The following is a 19,171-nucleotide window of genomic DNA, read 5'->3' on the forward strand; positions in this document are numbered from 1 at the left end:
GGAATTCTATTAAAAAGGCCCGTCGAAATAATAGCCTTCGAAGTTTTTGGTATCCAGAATATCTTGATTAATTGGTAGCAGAACCCAAAATTGCCAAATTGCCAAAATTTCATATGCAAATCTATCATTGCATTGACAGACACGGCTCGAGGATTATGATTCTATTCATCACATGTTCGCTAACAGTAGATTTTTCGAGGATTTTCAAAATGATTCATTTCGGCCACCATTTTGCGTTGGAAATTCATCAAATTCCTTTCACCAAAAGAGTTTTGCATACAGTTGATAGATAGGATTTTAAGACCACATTATAGATTACGAGCTTAAATTAAAAGTCAAAACAAAAAAAGGAAAGCTATACCACAGATTCTCCTATACGATACCTCTTAGGTCGTAATATTTTTAGAAAAATATCCATAACTTGACCAAAACCTAACCGATCGATAAATGTTATGCTTTCCCAATCTTACCTCTTGCTCTAGCATTATTTTTATTCAAAACATGGGCAACTAAAATTTTCATCGATTTTCCAAATTTTTAAAAGGGCTATCATGATTTTAGCCAAAAATAGTCAAAAAATATTGTTTCTGGATTTGATCAATATTTTGATGTAGATAAAAGCCACTCAATACCCTGATTCGTAAATGGTATTCCTTTTTCAAATCCGACGCCAAAAAGCTGAAATTTTTCTTAAAAAGTGTCTCAAAAGTTGCCATTTTATTCACCTCTTTTTCTTGGGACTTGATTTACTTCAGGGAAGTAGCTTTAACTTGGCCAAAACTATCCGATCAACAAATGTTATGCCTTAAAAACCTTAAATCAAAACCTGGCCACCAGAAATCTGACCCAGTTTTCGCCATTTTTCAAAGGGGCAACATCATGATTTTGGCCAAAATGGATGACTAATTTTATTCCACGATTTAAAGAAATCGAATGTATATCGTGAAAAATCGTGAAAGTTTATATCGTAAAAAAATCGGGAATTGAAGTCCTCATTCATAAATAGTATTTAGTTTCAACATCAATGCGAATTAGCCTAAATATGCGCTTATAGCTGTTTCCTTTTGGACAAATATCTTCCCACAGCCTTTTACATTCAGATTGAAAGGGAATGTATCTTATTCCTTGATATGGATGAATAAATAATTAAACTTTTACAATGGAGACCTAGATATAAATAAGATATTTATTTTTATTTATTTTTAGCATTTTTTTGTACATTTTATTAAATAAAATAATTAAATACTTTTTGAACTGCTTGCTTTTTAAATTAAATTTTGTTTCGCGCCTTTAGTCTGAAATCTGGCAGCCCTTTTAACAAGGCCTTAAGATTGGCACCACTACATATGGCCAGATGGTCACACTGTTCAAATTTATTCACGATTTGCGCAAAAATAAACTTCCAAGGTTTATTTTTATTAACTTAGTTTAACTAGTTCAACTTTTTAAAAACTAAAAACGATGTGGTTCATAGAACAATCAAGAATCCGTCTAATCCCGTTACCGAATCCGCCGAAAGAGATGTACTTTTGCTTTCTGAACACCAAGTTTGGTAGGATGATATTGGGAACAGTTCTAGTCCAAAAGGAACCTGCAATTTGTTTGCTATATTTTGTGGTGAAATCTGATAAGGAGACCCTGGATGAAGTTCAAAAACGTTGGCCAAAGTCACAGCTTCTCAGAGACGACTATGCCAATGAGGATCTGGTCGAAAAACTATTTGAGGGAGAAAAGGAGAACTTAGACGAGATTCCAGTCGCTGTTCTGGGCACCGATTTCCAGCGAGCTGTATGGAGTGCTCTAATCGGCTTGAAGAGCGGCCAATCCTGCACTTACTCCCAACTGGCGGAACGCGTGGATAACCCAAAAGCGATACGGCCAGTGGCTAGTGCCGTTGCCAGAAATGAAGTGGCTATCCTCATTCCTTGCCACCGAATTGTATCTCAAAACGGATGCAGCAAGTACCGCTGGGGCGGTGCTCGAAAACAGCAGATTCTTCGTTACGAAAAGTCCATTAAATAAAAATCATTTTTCTTTATTGAATTTATATCCGGACAACATTCGGTTTTCAGTGGTTTTTGTTGCGGGGAAGGTAAAGGAAATGGTGACGGAATACTCAAACGAAAATGCAAACAGGCTCGAGATTGTGCACTCCCTACTTATAAATTGAACCTACAAAATAAACGCATCCCAAACTATTCCCGATGCAGCAGCACGAAAATGGCCAAAATGGAGAGAATAGCCCACTGAAAATCGAAGAAAGAATAAGTTTCAACAAAGGTTCAGATAATTTCGAGCTCTTGACTCACCTTGACTTTAGGGTATTCGTTCATGAAGATCGTAATGATGCCTACGTAAGGCAGGAAGCCCCTGGCCCGGCCCACAATATCCTTTTTGGTCAACCAAAGCTGGTTGGGAGCGTACAGGCCCCGATCGTCCACGTTGTTGTTGTCGCCCTTGGTCAGGAATTTGACGGTGCCATCCTCCCTGGAAAATACAGTTTGATTATTGTTTTTAAACTTTGAAAGACTTTAAAACACCTACTTTTCGTGCAACTTGATCACGCGATGGACTATGGGAATGTCTCTGCCCTCCACCTTGAAGACAACAATCTCACCGACGCGCACCGGCTCCTCCTTGTAGTTGGTAAGGAAGAGGAGGTCTCCACGGTGGAAAGCCGGCTCCATACTCCCACTCAAAACCACCACAATGGGTGACTCGCTGCCGGTGACCACCATCAGACCTTTCCAGATCATCAGCGCCGAGGAGACAATCATCGCGAAGCTCAGCACCTGATACAGGGACTGAAAAAGGGAAACAATATGGTTCAGGAAGCTATTTAAACCCTCGGGTATGCGGCGCCGCTCACCTGACGTTTGTTCATTCTGTTGAAGTCCCCCAGCATCTCGTCGATCTGCAACATGCTTGCAATGCCCATGGTGGCGGCTGTCCTTTGTGGGCTGTTTGGCGAAGATTAACCTAGCTAAATGCAATTAAATGGGGATTTAACAAAATGCTCGGGCCTCGTCCACGAAGACAGAAAATTACAGACACGTATGTGTCAGAGTGACCAAAGAATGCGGGCTTGCAAAACCAGCCGGAACCGTTAGCGGAGGGTGTGGCCACACTGAGATTCTTGTTATTGATTTTCTATGCTATTCTTGGATTTTTTTACTTCATTAGTGACTCTTTGTAGCATTAAAAACAATAAAAATTAAGTATTTTTCTTTTAAACCATTAATGTTAAGAAACAAACAACAAAAATTCAAAATATAATTGGCGGTTCTTTATTGTGGCGTTGCCAAGTTGTTTTAAATCAGCGATGCCACCCATGTGGACGAAGTAGCTTTCGACACTAGCTTGACCTGCAATTGGTGTGACCGCACCGGGAAACGTGAAGTGAGCGCCATAGGTTGCTTTTTCCATTGCAATATTCACACATTATTGGAAGCGACATGGGTGACAAGCTACTGGACACGACCCAGGTCATCAATGGCCTGGCTGTGATGCTCTCCTTCTTCGTGGGCTATCGCTATGCCCTGAAGCGTGGCGATGCCAAGGAATTGACATCCAGCAAAGGAGCTCCTCCATCCGAAGGTGCCGTCTCCGGCGAGGCTTCCGTTGTGGACAAGGTAAGATTCTGGAGCTTTTCTACATGGACTGGGATCTGTACTGATTTCTGTATTAGTTATCCATGTCCTTAGTTGAAGATGCAAGAAATGTCCTAAAACATTTTCTGTACCCTACAGCTGAGGGCAAAATAATAGTACACCCAAGGTCTTAAGTTTTTGAAAAGTTTTAAAAGTTTTGCTATAGATTTAAAAAAGATATCTTTAGTGCCTATAACATCTTAAAATCTAAAAATATTTTTAATTATTAAAAGTTGTGATCTTGTTTAAATTTATAACAAAAATAATAAGAAAGAAAACGTTTCCTGAAAAAAGCTAATTGCATCACATGCATTTCCGAAATATTTCACAATTTCTTTAAATAAAAGTGCATTTTTTTGCAGGGCTACGGCGGCTTCAACGATAACTTCAAAATGGTCCTCGTTGTTCGGAACGACCTGAAAATGGGCAAGGGCAAGATCGCCGCCCAATGTGGCCATGGAGCCGTGGGTGCCTATCAGAGCGCTGTGAGCAAGACCCCCCGATTAGTTCGCGCCTGGGACAGCTGCGGGTGCGCCAAGATAGCCGTGAAGGTGGAAAGCGAGGCCGAGTTAATGGCCATCAAAAAGGCCGCCGAACGCAACCAGTTGAATACTTGCCTCATCCGGGACGCTGGACGCACTCAGATCGAGCCCAACTCCAAGACTGTGCTGGCCATCGGACCGGCGGCCGCAGATGACATCGACAAAGTAACCGGTCACCTGAAACTGCTTTAAGATCTGCACCCACTGTACACACGCAAGCCATGTAGCTCCACATATAAATCACTTAAGTGCAAGCCAATATTTCTCGAAGCAATAGGGCGCGGATAGATGATGATGGGTGGTGGATGAGGTGGCGTCATGGCAACGGAGATGGAGCCGACAACAACTGTGACATGCTAGTTAAGCTAAGATTTACGTTATCGCGTTTACTGTGAAACGAGCTATTATGTACTAAATGATTGGCAGTCCGGCAGTGGACTGTGCGCAGCTCTAATGTAATTGATTTTTATGATGGCTATAAATATTTACAATGAGAGTTTACGGAATGTTACACTAGAGTTTTACTTCTTTTAGAAAAACAAATGCGTTATAGTCTTTACACTTTAATTTTCATGTGTTTTTATTCATTCTGTTACAAAGTTTTTAATTTTAAAGAGCAGCAAGCTGGTCGTAATGAATAGAACATATATTGCATTTGCACTCGTAGATAGAATTCTCGAAGAAACAAGTGAATTGGATATTTTTAAAAATTGGAATATCTCTCAAAAAGTATATCAAATTGTATTAAATTATCAGAATGAATATCAAATCGAAGCAATAAAAATATTTATCCATCAGATATTATTTTAAAAGAGAAGAGAATTTAATTCTTTAATTTGAAAACCCTACTCTAATATTATCTCAATTGACAGCAGACATTTGCTTAAAATGTTTAATATCAACTTAATTATATTGGTTTTAGACTTAAATAACTAACAAATAGACAAAATATTTTAGAAAGAACTAAAAAGTCCAGGCGTAATCGTTGTCTCCCTGAGGATTTTGTTGTGGTTGCTGCTGCAGCTGCTCCGTTGGCTGTGCTATCACTTGTTGAAGCTGCTGCAGTTGCTCCATTCCCAGGGAATGCTGCGAGTAATCCAGCTGGGGAGGATGCTGATAATCGAGTGTGGGCGGCCCGTTGGGCGAATCCACAACATATATTTGGGACTGTTGGCCAATCGGTGGGCCTAACTGCTGGAAATGGTGCTGATTCTGTTGCATCCCAAACTCCGAGTCGTCGAGAACCTCCTTCTTGATGCGCACCCGCGTGCCGTCGTCCTCCTCGTCACTCTCCGATATGTCCAGATCATCATCGATGCCCAAGCCGTTGTTTAGCCTCGTGGTAGGCATTTCAGGTGGCATTTGCATGGCTACAGAATCATCATCTTGCGAGGCAAGGCTCATGCCAACACCAGCAGCCGCCGCAGCGGCACTGGTACTGGCTTCAGGTGCATTGTAAGAGCTGGTTTCATCCTGAAGGAAGTTGGAGAAGGCACCCTGCAAGTTGGTTGGCTCGCCGAGGTTCTCCCGCGGCTTGTGCATAGCCAGAAAGTCGGATGGATCGTAGTTGGGATCCACGTCCATGGACTCATCTGAAAGATACCAAGAAAAACATGTCAGTAAACCAGCATTCATGAAAGGGGGAAGTATACGTGTGACAAGCTGGGAATAGGGACATCGACACATCAGGGACACAACAGAGACATGTAGTAACAATAATAGAGACCTTGCTGCTGTTGAGCATAGTAGTTGGCGCCCAAGCCACTCAACTGCACCATTGCTTCGGCCACCTGCTGGCTGTCATCCTCGCCGACTGGCTCCTCTGCTCAAAAGGGTAAAGTGGAATGCAAGTGGAATGGAATTGGAAGCACAAAAGAATCCAAAGAAATCAACGATTGAAAGAAGTTTGTAAATTAGTAAAGAAATTCGACACTGAGTTCTGAATAGAGTATTTTCCTATCACTATACCACTTGAATAGAAACACCCACCTGCTAACTGCTGGGCCTCGACATCGACTTCTGTTTTGATATTCTTCGGATCGATATAGTCCACCATTGTATCTTGGGGGGCATGCATCCTTTCGCCCTGATCCAAAATGCTGGCTGCATTATTCTCATCCTCGGACACTTCCTGGAAGTCCTCCTCCTCGTCATCGTCCTCGTCGTCAGTGGAACATTGAAGGTCTAATTGAAGGTCAAAATAATGTTAGTAAATGAACAGGATAGTTGGTAAGAGGTGTGTATGCATTACCAGAAACTGAAATAAATGCAACATTTAATAAAACTTGTTGTAAATGTGATAAAAATAAATCTTAACATGGCATGCATAACTTTAGCTACCAAATTAATAAGAAAAATGTTAAATCAAGTATATTTATGAAGAAAAGTAGATGTGAACAAGCGTTAAAAATGCAGCCCATGCAAAGTCTACAAAATTTTGGGGGTTTAATGAATGAAATGATATGTTTTTAAAATATAATTCAAGCAGGGTGAGATGAGATGAGTGTGTTGATTATTTTTTTGTCGGTGATTAGTGGCTTACCTTCATCCAGGAAGTAAGCTTGCGTCTGACTCATGTTTGAGGCAAGGCTGTCCTTCCTCGGACGCCCCCGACCACGTTTAACCGGATTCAGGGCTTTGACTAGAAAAAGGTAAGAGGTGATTTTGCAATCAGGTGGCAAAAGTGTCCAGCAGCTCCAGTGTGATTCCGTCTGTCTATGTAGGTCCCTGCCACTCAATTATGGTTCAATTTCACAAAACCCTCATCTTTAATGTTATATCTTCGAACAAGTCTTGAACCTTGTATAATTAGTATTTACATTAAATTTTTAAAATTGATCATACTATCATGCATCTAGGTTTCACTACGAAGTCAAAGTATCTAAATGGCGATCCGAATTATGACTTCTCTATAGATAGTATTTCAGTTGTCTCAAGTTCGATTACTCGTTAGTAGAAGCAAGAACATCCACCGTTTCCGATTCGACCACAACCACTATGCTAGTATAGTTTACAATTTTGATAGTTTACTGATATATCGAAATGTAGTAGAAGGAAGCGTGTGATCAAACCAATAGCTTTTCACATTAGACCAGGAGAGAGTTCAATGTTTAAATGTACATGTATGCTAGTTTTTAGAGGTATTAGTATTCGAAGGCCCATCCTCTCCCACTTACCCTCCTCAACGGGATCGCGTTGCTTGCGCGGCCTTCCCCTGCCACGCTTCACCTCACCCGGACCTGGTGGCGCCGGCTTCCTGGCCGCCTGCGACGTGTGCGATTCCGCACCCATGCCCCGATGAATGGTGTTCGGTGCAGCTTGCCCCACAGTACCCTCCACGTCGATGTAATCGTCTGCAGGGGTACTCTCTCTACTGTCGCGTCTGAACTTTATCTCATGACTGCCCCAAGCTTCGTCGAATTCGGGGGCATTTTCCCTAGCTCGCTCCTGGGTCTTGGCTATATTCTCTTCCAGCTGAGTGCAGTGTTCCGAAAACTGACAAAAAAGAAAAGAATACAAGTTTTAAAGATGAATAAGTTTTAAGAGATCGCTATGAATACACTTACCTCTATCAACTGAGTCTGAGCGAACTCTAAAATCTTCCTGGCGAAGTTGGTGTAACGAGAATCACTGCCATTGTACTGCTCGCAGTTAGTGAGAATCAGTTCTATATCGGCCAAGTATTCCTTTCGACTATGATATCGGTGAGCTGAAAAGTAAGATGGTTATAGAGAATACTCCCAGATGTTACAAATTATTCCCACCTTCAATATTCTTTCCGATTGTCTCCAGATCTATGGGCCTTTCGATAACTGTGTAATAGTCCTTCACCTGCTTTTTGTTGACCGGCTTGAGGAATGGCCAGCTCTCAGTCAGTTGTTTGACTTGCGTGTGCAGCTTGTCGAAAATAAAGGAAAGAGCCACCTGGTCGTCGTCGTCGAGCAGAGGATTTATGGCCTTCTCAAGGCGCATCAGCTTGTCCTCGCGGGCGGCAAGAAGCTCGAAACAGCTGGTGAACATCCGCTGGGCGGCAACAGTGTAGGCGCTCTGGGCGCCATTATAGATCAGCGAGTTGTCCACAATTTGCTTCAGATCTTCCAGAAACATTTCCCGGCTCGTGTATCGCTTCTGGCGGATGGACTCCCGCATTGTCTGCAGATCCATGGGCTTCGTGACTACCCGATAGTAGTCTGGTACCCGCTTGGCGCTGACAGGAAACAGGAATGGCGCCACATCCGTCATGGAGCGCAGATCGTTGAGGATAATCTCCAGAATAGAAGAAAGCACGACCACGGGGTCAGTACGTCGCCGGTTGGCTGTCTTGTTGTGGCGCTGAAGATAATCGCAGTGGATATCGGCACCCACGCGCCGCTTCTTCTTGCCCATCGCGTCCCGCTGTACCTTTAAGGTCAGTCCCGAAGAGCCACTGCGACGCTTGTCGTCGGTGTGGCGCTTCAGCACCTTGCTGCTGACCGTCACCTTGGTGCCATCGACATTCACCAAATCATCATCGTCCATGCCCATCTCCTTCTCGCTCTGGTCATCCATGTCGTCGGCCAGCGAGGGATTCGATTGGGAGAGGCTGCTCTGCATGCCCGTGTACAGGGGACAGGCCTTATTGGTTCGCATGTGACCCACCTGGCCGCAAGCACCGCACTTTAGCTTAAGATCCGGTTTCAGCTTGAACTTCTTGCGCGAGGGACTAACCTCCTTGTAGCCGCTATCACGCTCTTTGTGCGAGTGTCCACCCGAGCTCTTTGGATCGCCCAACGAAGTGGGCATGCCACCGGGTTGCAGTTTCTGGTTCTGAGCCAGTTGCGCTAATCGCTCGCGTTCCTGGTTGCGCTTGATTCTTCGCAACTGCTCCTGAATGCGACGCTTCTCTCGCTTCATCTCCTCCTTCTGCTGCTCATCCAACGTGGCGAACTGCTTAATGAACTGCTCGTCCTTGGTGGTACGGATCTTGATGTAAGCATCGATCACAGGCTGCCGGCGTACCGTCTCCACGCGAGTGTACTCCTTGCCGTCGTTGCCCCTGAAGGTTCGGGTGATTCGCAAAATTCTGCCCTGATTGCTGGTGGCTCCCGGTTGCTGCTGCGCCGCCTCCTCCTTAGCCTTGGCACCTTTGGCACCAGCCCCTCCACCAGCGCCATCTCCGTGCTCTTCATCCAGCTGCCTCAGAAGCTCCTGGCGCTCCTGCTCCTCGCGTTCCAGCGACAGCTGCGTAGAGGTCTTCTTATTGGACAGCATGTTCTCAAGATTCTTTCCCAGTTCCTCGAGATCGGATTCCTCAGAAGCGGAAGACTCTGCTTCGTCCGTGGAAAGAACCTCAGAGCTGGCTAGCACACGGTTCTGCAAATCGAAGATACGCTGGCATTCCTCCTTGTAGCGCTCCTGATGCTCGGCAATGGAGAACCGATTGCCACGAGAGAACTTGTCCATACCCTCTTCTCCGGCCTTGGCTTTTTCGGTGGACAGAGTACGGACCACGTCGATGACCTCCCAGCGGGAAAGCTTTTTGATTTCCTCCTCAGGCACTTTGAATTTTCGCAGCAACTCCTTCGCCCTTTGCAGCGGAAGACGACGCAGATCGGCATCTGTTCCTGTTACAGAGCGTTTTGGCTGGGACTCTTGCTCCTCTTTGCTTTGCTGTGGGCGGAAAATGGATTTAACTAAATGGGTTTATTTTAAAAAATTAATATTATTCGTACCGTGGGTTTGTTGGGCACTCTGACATATGAAAAACCTTCACCACAACCTGTAGGATCTGCTGGACCACTCAGTTGCAGCAGGCACTTGCCGCGCATGGCCTGGATATAGGCACGGGTGGTATTCCAAGGTGCCACCTTTACTTCATCGTCTAGCTTGAGTTGCGCTTCTTCATCGTCGTCTTCTTGTGGAGCAAATAAGAACTTCTCTCCATAGCCAGCGTCCTAAAAATTAAAGTTATAGTAGAAAGGTTGAACAAGATTGGGTTCCATCACTAACCTTAAGACGCTGTTCGGCTGCAATCATGCTGAAGTAAGCACAACATTGCTCTGGCGAGACCATGGCACGGATTTCCTCCTCGGAGGGCAGCCGGAACTCTGGCTTGATCACCCACCAATTGGAATCCATGCCAGTACGCTTGAAGTCAGCGCACTGTTTCAAGCGCTTTCGGATGCTGCTCTCGGAATGGGCGGGAAAGGCTTTTTTAATGTCGTCCATGCGGATGCGACGAGGGTTATCCCGACTCTTCCAGAACAGCCGATAAATAAAGACCTGGAAACAAAGCGAAAGTATTGTTATAAACATTTAAAAATTAAAGAATCCATTAACCCACCTGCAGGAAGTCTCGTGTGAAATTATTGGCGCGTTTCGAGTTCGGTCCTGGAACCTCATAGATGGGACACTCCTGGCCTACCGTGAAGATGGCATTAACAGCTCGGATCCAATAACCGGTACGAGTACGTATGACGAGGAAATCATTGTGAGACATCTTGTGGGGATAGATGGGAGCTCGGTACATGTTGTTCTCCAGTGCCTGAATACACTGGCCAGGATGCAGGATGCCCAAAAAGGGACTGGTGTGGGCAAAGGCCACCTCACCGTACACATAATCTTGCGGACCACTGTCCTTCTCGGCCTTGCGCTTGTAGTAGTTCTTGATCTTGGAACACATGCCCACCTGGTTCATCAGTGGCGGATGCTCCTCGCAGAACTCGGCCAGCACGATGTCACCGTCTTTTCCGCTCAAATCCTCTGGATTGCGCATGAAGAAGACATCTCCGCCTCCAGAAGCAATGCGTTCCACCTCACGCTGTTTGGCTTTTTTTACGATGTGCTTCAGAAGCGGCATAACAGGATGGTGCGAGATCATAGCCAGTGGACCATGAGAGTACTTCTTCAGAGGCGGACGGTGGAAGGAGCGCAGCTTCATAGGACCCATATGCGTGGGTACGAACGGAGCTCGCAGTTCCACCACGGGTGTGGAGTGCTGGATGAGATTACCGCCGCCCACTTTAAGCCGCAGGGTGGGTTCCGTTTTGGGGGTGTAGTACCTATAATAAGATCAGAATATAACACCTTTCATAGAAATCCTTCGATTATTACTCACGTATCGTTGGAAATATTAAAGGGATCGCGGTCGGGGCTCTTTGGAGGCGGCGGTGGCGCGTCTTCTGCTAGCACGTTTATCACGCCAGCCTTGCCCAACAGAATCTTGGACTTCTTAACATGAGGATGCGGAATTTTTATCTTGGGTGGTGGACCAGTGTTTTTGTTGATCTTCGAAGGATCGATATCATCAGGAATGCCCAGGATGATGTTCTCGTCGTTGGGATCAAGGGTGAGCACCTTGGGCTTGGGCACTTTGTTCATCTGCTGTGCGTCCCAGATCACCTCGTCCTCCCACTTGTAATAGATCAACTCCTCATTTTCCACCGGGAACAAACTGTACCAGGTATCATCGGGTGCTTCTGCTGGTTTAGCCTGGGCACTAAAATAAGAGCATGATTTTCATGAAATTCAATAAAATCTTAACCTATTTTAGCTTACTTTTGTTGTGCCTTTTTACTGGCAGCAGATCCCTTGCTGGAGCTGCCACTGTTACCGACTGGTATCGCTGGTTTTCCCGGCTGACTGAAAGCGCCAGCTGTTCGCGACCCGCTGGACGGAAGCCACCCCGCCGCATTGGTCTTGGAGTTTAGCTTTTGCATTACTTTGGACTTGATATCATTGCCATCCCAGACGACGTCGTCCTCCCAGTGCAATTGGGAAACCATCAAGAAAGCGTCGTCTGCTATGTATTGCTCTGCAGATTCGGGTTCGGGGCTATTCGCCCGTCGGTCTTCTTTGTTTTGGGATGTTTTAAAGCCGTAGTTGAAGCCCTCACCGGAGTCGCATACTTCCAGCATATCGTACCAGATCTGCGCCGGTCCGTAACGCCAATCGGCCACCTTTGGCTTTTGGTCGCTGTTCTCTCCATTATCCGGACCCTCTTGGCGTAGATCCTCGCTATTGAGATCGCCCAGCAGTTTGTCCTCGTCGTCAGACATGCACTCAGCTGGTGTTGGCTCTGGGCCGAAGTGAAGGCTAAAACCCCGTTTCCTCGGCTCCTCCGAATCGCTTGGGGAGTCGGAACCAGCGTTGTTAATGGGCTACAACAGGATTGGGTTGATTTTAATACAAAAATCGATTAAATTAAGAAAAATTATAGAACCTTTTGATCACGAGACTGATTTCGCTTGCGACGTCTTTTCCTCACATGCCGCCAGATCTGTGGGAGACTTGTTGGCTTTCCAGGTCCAAAGAGGCGCGAAAATCGCAACACTTTTTGGGGTCTGAAGTCCGGAAACAGCTCCCGCACATCCACGTTTTGGTACTTGGAGGGCAGTATGTCAGCCAGCGGTGTGTCCAACTTTCGATCAGCATCTTAAAGATAGAAAATCTCATAAATTAAAAGTTAAATTGTCGTGGCAGATAGATTACCCTTGGGGTCGATGGCCTTGTTATCGCTACTGGTTGTGGAGGTTTCAGACGTTTTTGGGGTTTCTTCTGTCCCACTGCCAGTTCCCGAGCGTACGGGTGCACTTGGCGGCGGCATCAATTCTTTGTCATCCTTGGCTGCAAAGTTTTGATAATCAGTAATGACCAGATTTTTATTACAACGATTACTCACTTAATTTTGTTTCAACCTTAGATGCGGGTATTGCATCCTCCAAGTCATCAAATGATGTGGTTTCTGATTGTTGGGGCGGTGTACGGGGGCAGTCTTCTGAAAGCTCCGTGATGTCGGAGTAGTCAATGGCATCGTCTTGGGCCTTTACAGCCCCATCTTCGCTTTCATTGCTTTTGACACCAGCCTTGAGGGCATCGAATGCACTCATTCCCCCACTGTCATTGGCTTCGGGTTTATCAGAATCCTCCTCGTCGGAAGAAGGCTCGGCCTCCCTGCGATCAATGACCTCGTGCAGCATGGAACCCAGGCCCAATCTGAAACAAGGTATTCATGTATTTATCTTTTAAACATAATTTGGTGATATGTGACAGATGAAAGTGGTTTTCCGTAGTCGGATGATGCGGAAACTGCACCTACATATATCCTAAAATGTGTACTTACTTGGATAATGAGCCAATATTTTCCCGGAGCTCCGCATCGAAGCCGCTGCCCCCACGACCCTCACCATCTTCATCGTCCAGAAGCCTGCCCTCCGAATCGATGTTGCCGAACAGAATGCCGGTCAGATCCATTCCCAGATCACCGCCCGCATTTCCAATGGAGCCCTCGTCATCGCTGTTGTCAGACCCCGTGTCCATTTCTTCCCAATATTATTGTTTACGTTTAACAATTATTCCGTGAATTTTTTCATGCAGCAGCTTTCCGTTAGCGATGGGACTATATGATAAATCGAATTATCGATAGATTTACCAGGAACCTTCCGCGAGTGGGCAGCTCCTAAAAGACAACAAACTGTTGCAAATGTTTTGGTTTGTTTAATTACATTTAATTCGTAATTTTTGTATAAAACAGAAATAAATTGATAATTGATCTTATAAAACAGGAATAAAGAAACATATTGTAGAAGAAAATTATGAAACAAAATCTACAAAAATCACTTTGTTTGGATTTTATTGCACCAGCTGCAGTTCATAAAATGTAAACATACAGTATCGATAAATTTTATCTTCACGAGTTAGCAGCACTGTATTTGCGGCAAACTGTTGCAACTATTTTGGTTTGATTCTTCTTCGATCGTATTTATATATAGAACAGCGCAGCAGACGGTTGAATTTTCCCACCCAACGTGCTTGATTTTCCCGCTTGCAGACGTCGTGTACGAGTGTATGTTTGTGTGAGTGCGCCAGTGATCGAGAAGTTTCGGCAGTCCAAAAATTAGGCCAAAACGTGAGTCATTTCTGGTCAATGAGAAGTTTTTCCTACAGTTTGCTTCCTTTTGCAGAGCCAATTGTGTAACAATGACCAACGCTATCACCAGCGATGAATCCGATCCCGGAACTTTTAAGGACAAAGGAAACGAGGCCTTCAAGGCATCTCGTTGGGAGGAGGCAGTGCAGCACTACAGTAACGCCATTAAACTGGGCGAAAAGCACAAGGAGTTGCCTGTCTTCTACAAGAATCGCGCTGCTGCATACTTAAAATTGGAAAAGTATGAGAACGCTGTGGAAGATTGCACGGAATCTCTAAAAACTTGCCCGGGAGACCCTAAGGCTCTGTTCCGCCGCGCCCAAGCCTATGAGGCATTGGAGAAGTTTGAAGAGGCCTACAAAGATGGAACTGCCTTGTTCAAGGCTGATCCCGGCAATAAGACTGTACAGCCTATGCTGCAGAGGTTGCACGTAATTGTGGAGGAAAGAGCTGCTCGCAACTCCAAGACCTCCACGAAGGTGAAACAGATGATGGATCTTACCTTCGACTTTGCCTCGCCCATTGAGAAACGCCGCTCTGCTGCCAATAACCTGGTGGTCTTGGCTAAAGAACAGACAGGTGCCGAGCTGATGTACAAGGAGAACTGCATCGCCAAAGTGGCCACCTTGGCAAAGCTGGAAAAGGACTCGGATATTTACGTTAATATGGTGCGCGTGGTAGCAGCTCTCTGTCTAGATAGCGTAGAACGCACTAAGGGTGTGCTAACAGAGCTGGGGGTGCCGTGGTTCATGAGGGTTCTCGACCAGAAACACGAGGACTGTGTAACCACTGCCCAATATTGCCTGCAAACCATCATCAACGCCTTGTCGGGCTTGAAGAACAAAGCAGATTCTAAGCCAGGCAAGGAGCTTTGTTCAAAAAACAATCGCGAAATAGACACTCTTCTAACCTGTCTGGTCTACAGCATCACAGATCGTACTATCTCTGGAGCGGCTAGGGATGCTGTAATGGAGTTGATCACTCGAAATGTTCACTACTCCGCCCTTGAGTGGGCTGAGCGTTTGGTAGCCATCAGGGGCTTGTGCCGCTTGCTGGAGGTGTGCTCGGAACTGCCTGACTACAAGTACGAGAGTGCCATGGATATCACTGGATCGTCGTCCACCATTGCTTCGGTGTGCTTAGCCCGTATCTACGAGAACATGTACTACGATGAGGCCAAGCTCAAGTTTACAGAACAAATCGATGAGTTCATAAAGGACAAGCTGCTGGCGCCTGACATGGAGTCCAAGGTGCGAGTCACGGTGGCAATAACTGCTTTGTTAAGCGGACCTTTGGATGTCGGAAACCAGGTTATTGCCAGAGAAGGTAAGCTTATGAGCAAAGAATTAAGAAACAAGCATATAATGACTTTCATTCATTGCAGGAATTCTTCAAATGATTCTGGCCATGGCCACAACCGACGATCAACTACAACAGCGTGTAGCCTGCGAGTGTTTGATCGCCGCCTCATCTAAGAAGGATAAGGCTAAAGCTCTCTGCGAACAAGGCGTTGATATTCTAAAGCGCCTCTATCACTCCAAGGATGATTCCATTAGAGTTCGGGCTCTGGTTGGTCTTTGCAAGCTGGGCAGTTATGGTGGCCAGGATGCGGCCATTCGCCCGTTCGGCGATGGAGCAGCTCTCAAGCTGGCGGAAGCATGCCGCCGTTTCTTAATCAAGCCTGGAAAGGACAGGGATATACGTCGGTGGGCAGCCGATGGCTTAGCCTACTTGACCCTCGACGCCGAGTGCAAAGAAAAATTGATTGAAGACAGGGCTTCCATTCACGCTCTGATGGATTTGGCCCGCAACGGAGATCAATCTTGTTTGTATGGTGTGGTCACCACCTTCGTAAATCTGTGCAATGCCTATGAAAAACAGGAAATGCTTCCCGAGATGATAGAGCTGGCCAAGTTCGCCAAACATCACATACCCGAAGAGCATGAGCTGGACGATGTGGATTTCATCAACAAGCGTATTACGGTTCTGGCCAATGAAGGTATTACCACTGCCCTGTGCGCCTTGGCCAAGACAGAGAGTCACAATTCCCAGGAGCTGATTGCCCGCGTCCTGAATGCCGTATGTGGCCTTAGGGAGTTGCGAGGAAAAGTTGTTCAGGATGGTGGCGTTAAGGCGCTCCTTCGCATGGCTCTCGAAGGTACTGAAAAGGGCAAGCGTCATGCTTGTCAGGCACTGGCTAGGATTGGCATCACCATCAATCCTGAGGTGGCGTTTAGCGGTCAAAGATCCCTGGACGTGATTCGTCCTCTGTTGAACTTACTGCTTCAGGACTGCTCGGCGCTGGAGAACTTTGAATCCCTAATGGCGCTCACCAACCTGGCCAGCATGAATGAGAGCGTGCGTCAGAGGATTATCAAGGAGCAGGGTGTGTCCAAGATAGAGTTCTATCTGATGGAAGACCATCTATATCTGACTCGTGCCGCCGCCCAGTGTTTGTGCAATTTAGTTATGTCGGAAGACGTGGTAAAGATGTTCGAGGGCGACAATGACCGCGTCAAGTTTTTGGCTCTGCTCTGTGAGGATGAGGACGAGGAGACGGCCATGGCATGTGCCGGAGCTTTGGCCATGTTGACCTCTGTGTCAGTTAAGTGCTGCGAGAAGATCTTGGGCATTGCCAGCTGCCTGGACATTCTGCACACGTTGATCGCCAACCCAAGTCCTGCGGTCCAGCATCGCGGCATTGTGGTTATCCTGAACATGATCAATGCCGGCGAAGAGATCGCCAAGAAGCTCTTCGAGACGGACATCATGGAGCTGCTGAGTGGACTGGGCCAGTTGCCGGATGACTCGCGTGCCAAAGCCAGGGAGGTGGCCATCCAGTGTTTGGCGGCGGCGGAGCGGTATCGGATTATCGAGCGCTCCGACGAAGCCGAAGTCCCGGATGTTTTTGCCGAAAGTGCCAAAATAACCGAGATTATTGACGAATGATTTTCAGTCTAATCCCTTCAATGTGCCTTTTGTTCCCACTCATCGACGACTTCATCCTCTCTACTACTCACCAAGTCATCTTGATACTTAACTTATTATTTAATATATTTTAAATTGTTTTTATAAACATTGTACGAATTTATTATTAAATTCACTTAGAGGTGTTTTGTTTTTGAAGTGGTTTTCTTTTTTAAATATTTTACAATGGTAACACCTTTTATTGGCCCAATAGATGTGGGTCAACAGGATGAATTAAACACTCTGTTTAAATGTGATTTTCATTAGGTCTTACCAAAAAATAGTTCTCATTGCATTTATGGTCACGGCAGCCCAATGGCTTTCATTGAGCAACGTGCAATCTGCAACATGCAATGCACTACTTGCAACAACTGCGTGGGCTACCATTTTTGGGGCATTCAACTGCATTAATTCGATTTGGCTGCCATTGCGAATCGTATAGCGGATGCATTTAAGGACTTGGCGCACATTTCAGGCATTCTTAATGCGAATATTATTTGAGGCCCAGCAACCGGGTTGCAGGTTGCAAGTTGCAAGTTTCCAGATGCAACCGTCACACTATTTTCCCACCATCTCGCTTTTCCCCTCGACTCTGGCTGGCATACATAGGTTTGTGTGGCAGTGCACTTCCTTGGTATGTTTTCTATTCATTGCAACACTTAAACTGACATTAGCCGACAGCTCGAGGTAGCAGGCTTCCTCTAATGCACAAATAATTGCAGAAGATGCTTCTGCCGCTGTTCTGTGTTCTGATGTTGCACCAGTGTCAGGTAGCCAAGAATTCTGAGCTTCTCTTCCAGCTGATTGCTCAATCTCTATGAAATATGATTAAATTAATAATGGTTGCTTTAATTCAGTTTTGCGCAAAGAGGGTTTCATTGGCTAATGGAGCCGCCAAGCCGCTAACGGTATTTCTTTTGGCCATTTGTGGTGCGGCTTGATTTTCCACATACATATGGCATTCTGCAAAGGGATGACCCCAATTTCAGACTAATCTAATTTGTAAAAGTCTATGATTAAAGAGAGACTAGAAAATCAAACACATCTTATCCAAAAATGTAATCCCCAAACAGAAGCCAAAACTTTCAGTTTCAGATTCATTTTTTTTTTTTTTTGGGGTTAAGTGAAATTGAATTTCCCCCAATAAAAAAAAAACAGAGGAAATAAAAGATAGTCACCCAACCCATCTTGGCTTGAATTCCATTGATCGGAAGACGACATCTTTGGTCAGATTGATGGAAGAACTTTCCCAGTTGTGGAGGGAAAAGCTGAGCCGGCCGAGTGATCGGCTTAAAAACGGCTCCAACTAAATGGTCGACAAACACGGGGACCACTGAAGAGATAAATGATCATTAAAGTGCGTAAAACGAAACCAAACTGGACCGAGTGGTATTTACTTTTTCGGCATTCGGCATTGGTAAACATTAGACATTTTGTCCTAATTACACAGACGACAAACCGAGCTGCAGCTTCGGACTTAAAGCTTCATCGGCTTGATTGGCGACGCATGTGCAACTTCACTTTCCATTTAATCCCGTTTTGGTGGTGCGAATCGCGGGGCGACCGGCAAAGTGTGGCAGATCTGTGTGGGGCAACTGCAGCACAATTTGTCGCAGTGCCGCCACTGCGTTGCATGAAAATCGAAAGCCGATTTTCATGTCAATATTTTTGTTTAATAAACTGCCCGGCCTGAGTCGTCTGCGCATGCGGAAAATATGCAAATTACCATCGACATCGACGGCGGGCATCATAAGGTGCCCCCAAGGCAATGGAACGCAACGCAACACCACACACAGATACACAGATACTCTCGTACTCTCAGATACGTGAGCACACAGATACAAACACACAGATACAGCCATATTGCGTTGACCGATTGAACGAAAGTGCAGCAGCGAAAGATACCAGATGAAAGATGAAAGTTGTCCGCGACTAGAATGACGATGCTGAAAGTGCAAGTGGCTCTGCGGATCGATGGATCGATGTAAGACGGTTACGGTTATGGAGACTAGAGATGGTGTGCAGGTGTCACCTCAGGTTGCGCCAATGGTTTCACTTTTCTAAGCTTGAAGAACTTCCAGGTGAAATTCAATAGGTGTGAGAGA

General features: G+C 45.6%; 5 protein-coding genes across 8 annotated transcripts; 3 read left to right on the forward strand and 2 right to left on the reverse strand.

Annotated features, from left to right (window-relative positions):
• The first annotated feature begins 1,347 nt into the window (after positions 1 to 1,347).
• agt (O-6-alkylguanine-DNA alkyltransferase) lies at positions 1,348 to 2,688 on the forward strand. Its single transcript, XM_017247248.3, has one exon. The coding sequence runs from the start codon at positions 1,462 to 1,464 to the stop codon at positions 2,020 to 2,022; it is 561 nt and encodes a 186-aa protein (XP_017102737.2). The 5' UTR covers positions 1,348 to 1,461; the 3' UTR covers positions 2,023 to 2,688.
• twr (signal peptidase complex catalytic subunit SEC11 homolog C twr) lies at positions 2,020 to 3,069 on the reverse strand. The gene is made up of 4 exons (XM_017247249.3): positions 2,870 to 3,069; positions 2,545 to 2,804; positions 2,310 to 2,487; positions 2,020 to 2,246 (listed from the first exon to the last, which is right to left on the reverse strand). The coding sequence occupies exons 1-4, from the start codon at positions 2,936 to 2,938 to the stop codon at positions 2,196 to 2,198; spliced, it is 558 nt and encodes a 185-aa protein (XP_017102738.1). The 5' UTR covers positions 2,939 to 3,069; the 3' UTR covers positions 2,020 to 2,195.
• Positions 3,070 to 3,363: 294 nt separating this feature from the next.
• Positions 3,364 to 4,759, forward strand: LOC108129703 (probable peptidyl-tRNA hydrolase 2). Its single transcript, XM_017247904.3, has 2 exons — positions 3,364 to 3,632; positions 4,013 to 4,759. Exons 1-2 carry the CDS (start codon positions 3,456 to 3,458, stop codon positions 4,382 to 4,384), a joined length of 549 nt encoding a protein of 182 aa, XP_017103393.2. The 5' UTR covers positions 3,364 to 3,455; the 3' UTR covers positions 4,385 to 4,759.
• Positions 4,760 to 5,070: 311 nt separating this feature from the next.
• Positions 5,071 to 13,579, reverse strand: Taf1 (TATA-box binding protein associated factor 1). 4 transcript variants are annotated; one of them, XM_043211729.2, is made up of 16 exons: positions 13,293 to 13,579; positions 12,852 to 13,165; positions 12,662 to 12,796; positions 12,393 to 12,604; positions 11,729 to 12,330; positions 11,289 to 11,669; positions 10,515 to 11,232; positions 10,181 to 10,453; positions 9,904 to 10,125; positions 7,957 to 9,841; positions 7,759 to 7,901; positions 7,369 to 7,687; positions 6,735 to 6,833; positions 6,182 to 6,376; positions 5,919 to 6,014; positions 5,071 to 5,784 (listed from the first exon to the last, which is right to left on the reverse strand). In XM_043211729.2, the coding sequence occupies exons 1-16, from the start codon at positions 13,487 to 13,489 to the stop codon at positions 5,156 to 5,158; spliced, it is 6,420 nt and encodes a 2,139-aa protein (XP_043067664.1). In that variant the 5' UTR covers positions 13,490 to 13,579; the 3' UTR covers positions 5,071 to 5,155. The 4 variants fall into 4 exon arrangements, with proteins under 4 accessions (XP_043067664.1, XP_043067666.1, XP_043067665.1 ...); XM_043211731.2 differs by lacking the exon at positions 6,735 to 6,833; XM_043211730.2 differs by lacking the exon at positions 5,919 to 6,014.
• Positions 13,580 to 13,852: 273 nt separating this feature from the next.
• On the forward strand, positions 13,853 to 17,221 carry unc-45 (unc-45 myosin chaperone). The gene is made up of 3 exons (XM_017248334.3): positions 13,853 to 14,078; positions 14,134 to 15,425; positions 15,484 to 17,221. Exons 2-3 carry the CDS (start codon positions 14,150 to 14,152, stop codon positions 17,046 to 17,048), a joined length of 2,841 nt encoding a protein of 946 aa, XP_017103823.2. The 5' UTR covers positions 13,853 to 14,078; positions 14,134 to 14,149; the 3' UTR covers positions 17,049 to 17,221.
• Positions 17,222 to 19,171: the final 1,950 nt, after the last annotated feature.

Source organism: Drosophila bipectinata, chromosome 3R (genome assembly GCF_030179905.1).
Source record: "Drosophila bipectinata strain 14024-0381.07 chromosome 3R, DbipHiC1v2, whole genome shotgun sequence".
In the NCBI taxonomy this organism is placed as follows: domain Eukaryota; kingdom Metazoa; phylum Arthropoda; class Insecta; order Diptera; family Drosophilidae; genus Drosophila; species Drosophila bipectinata.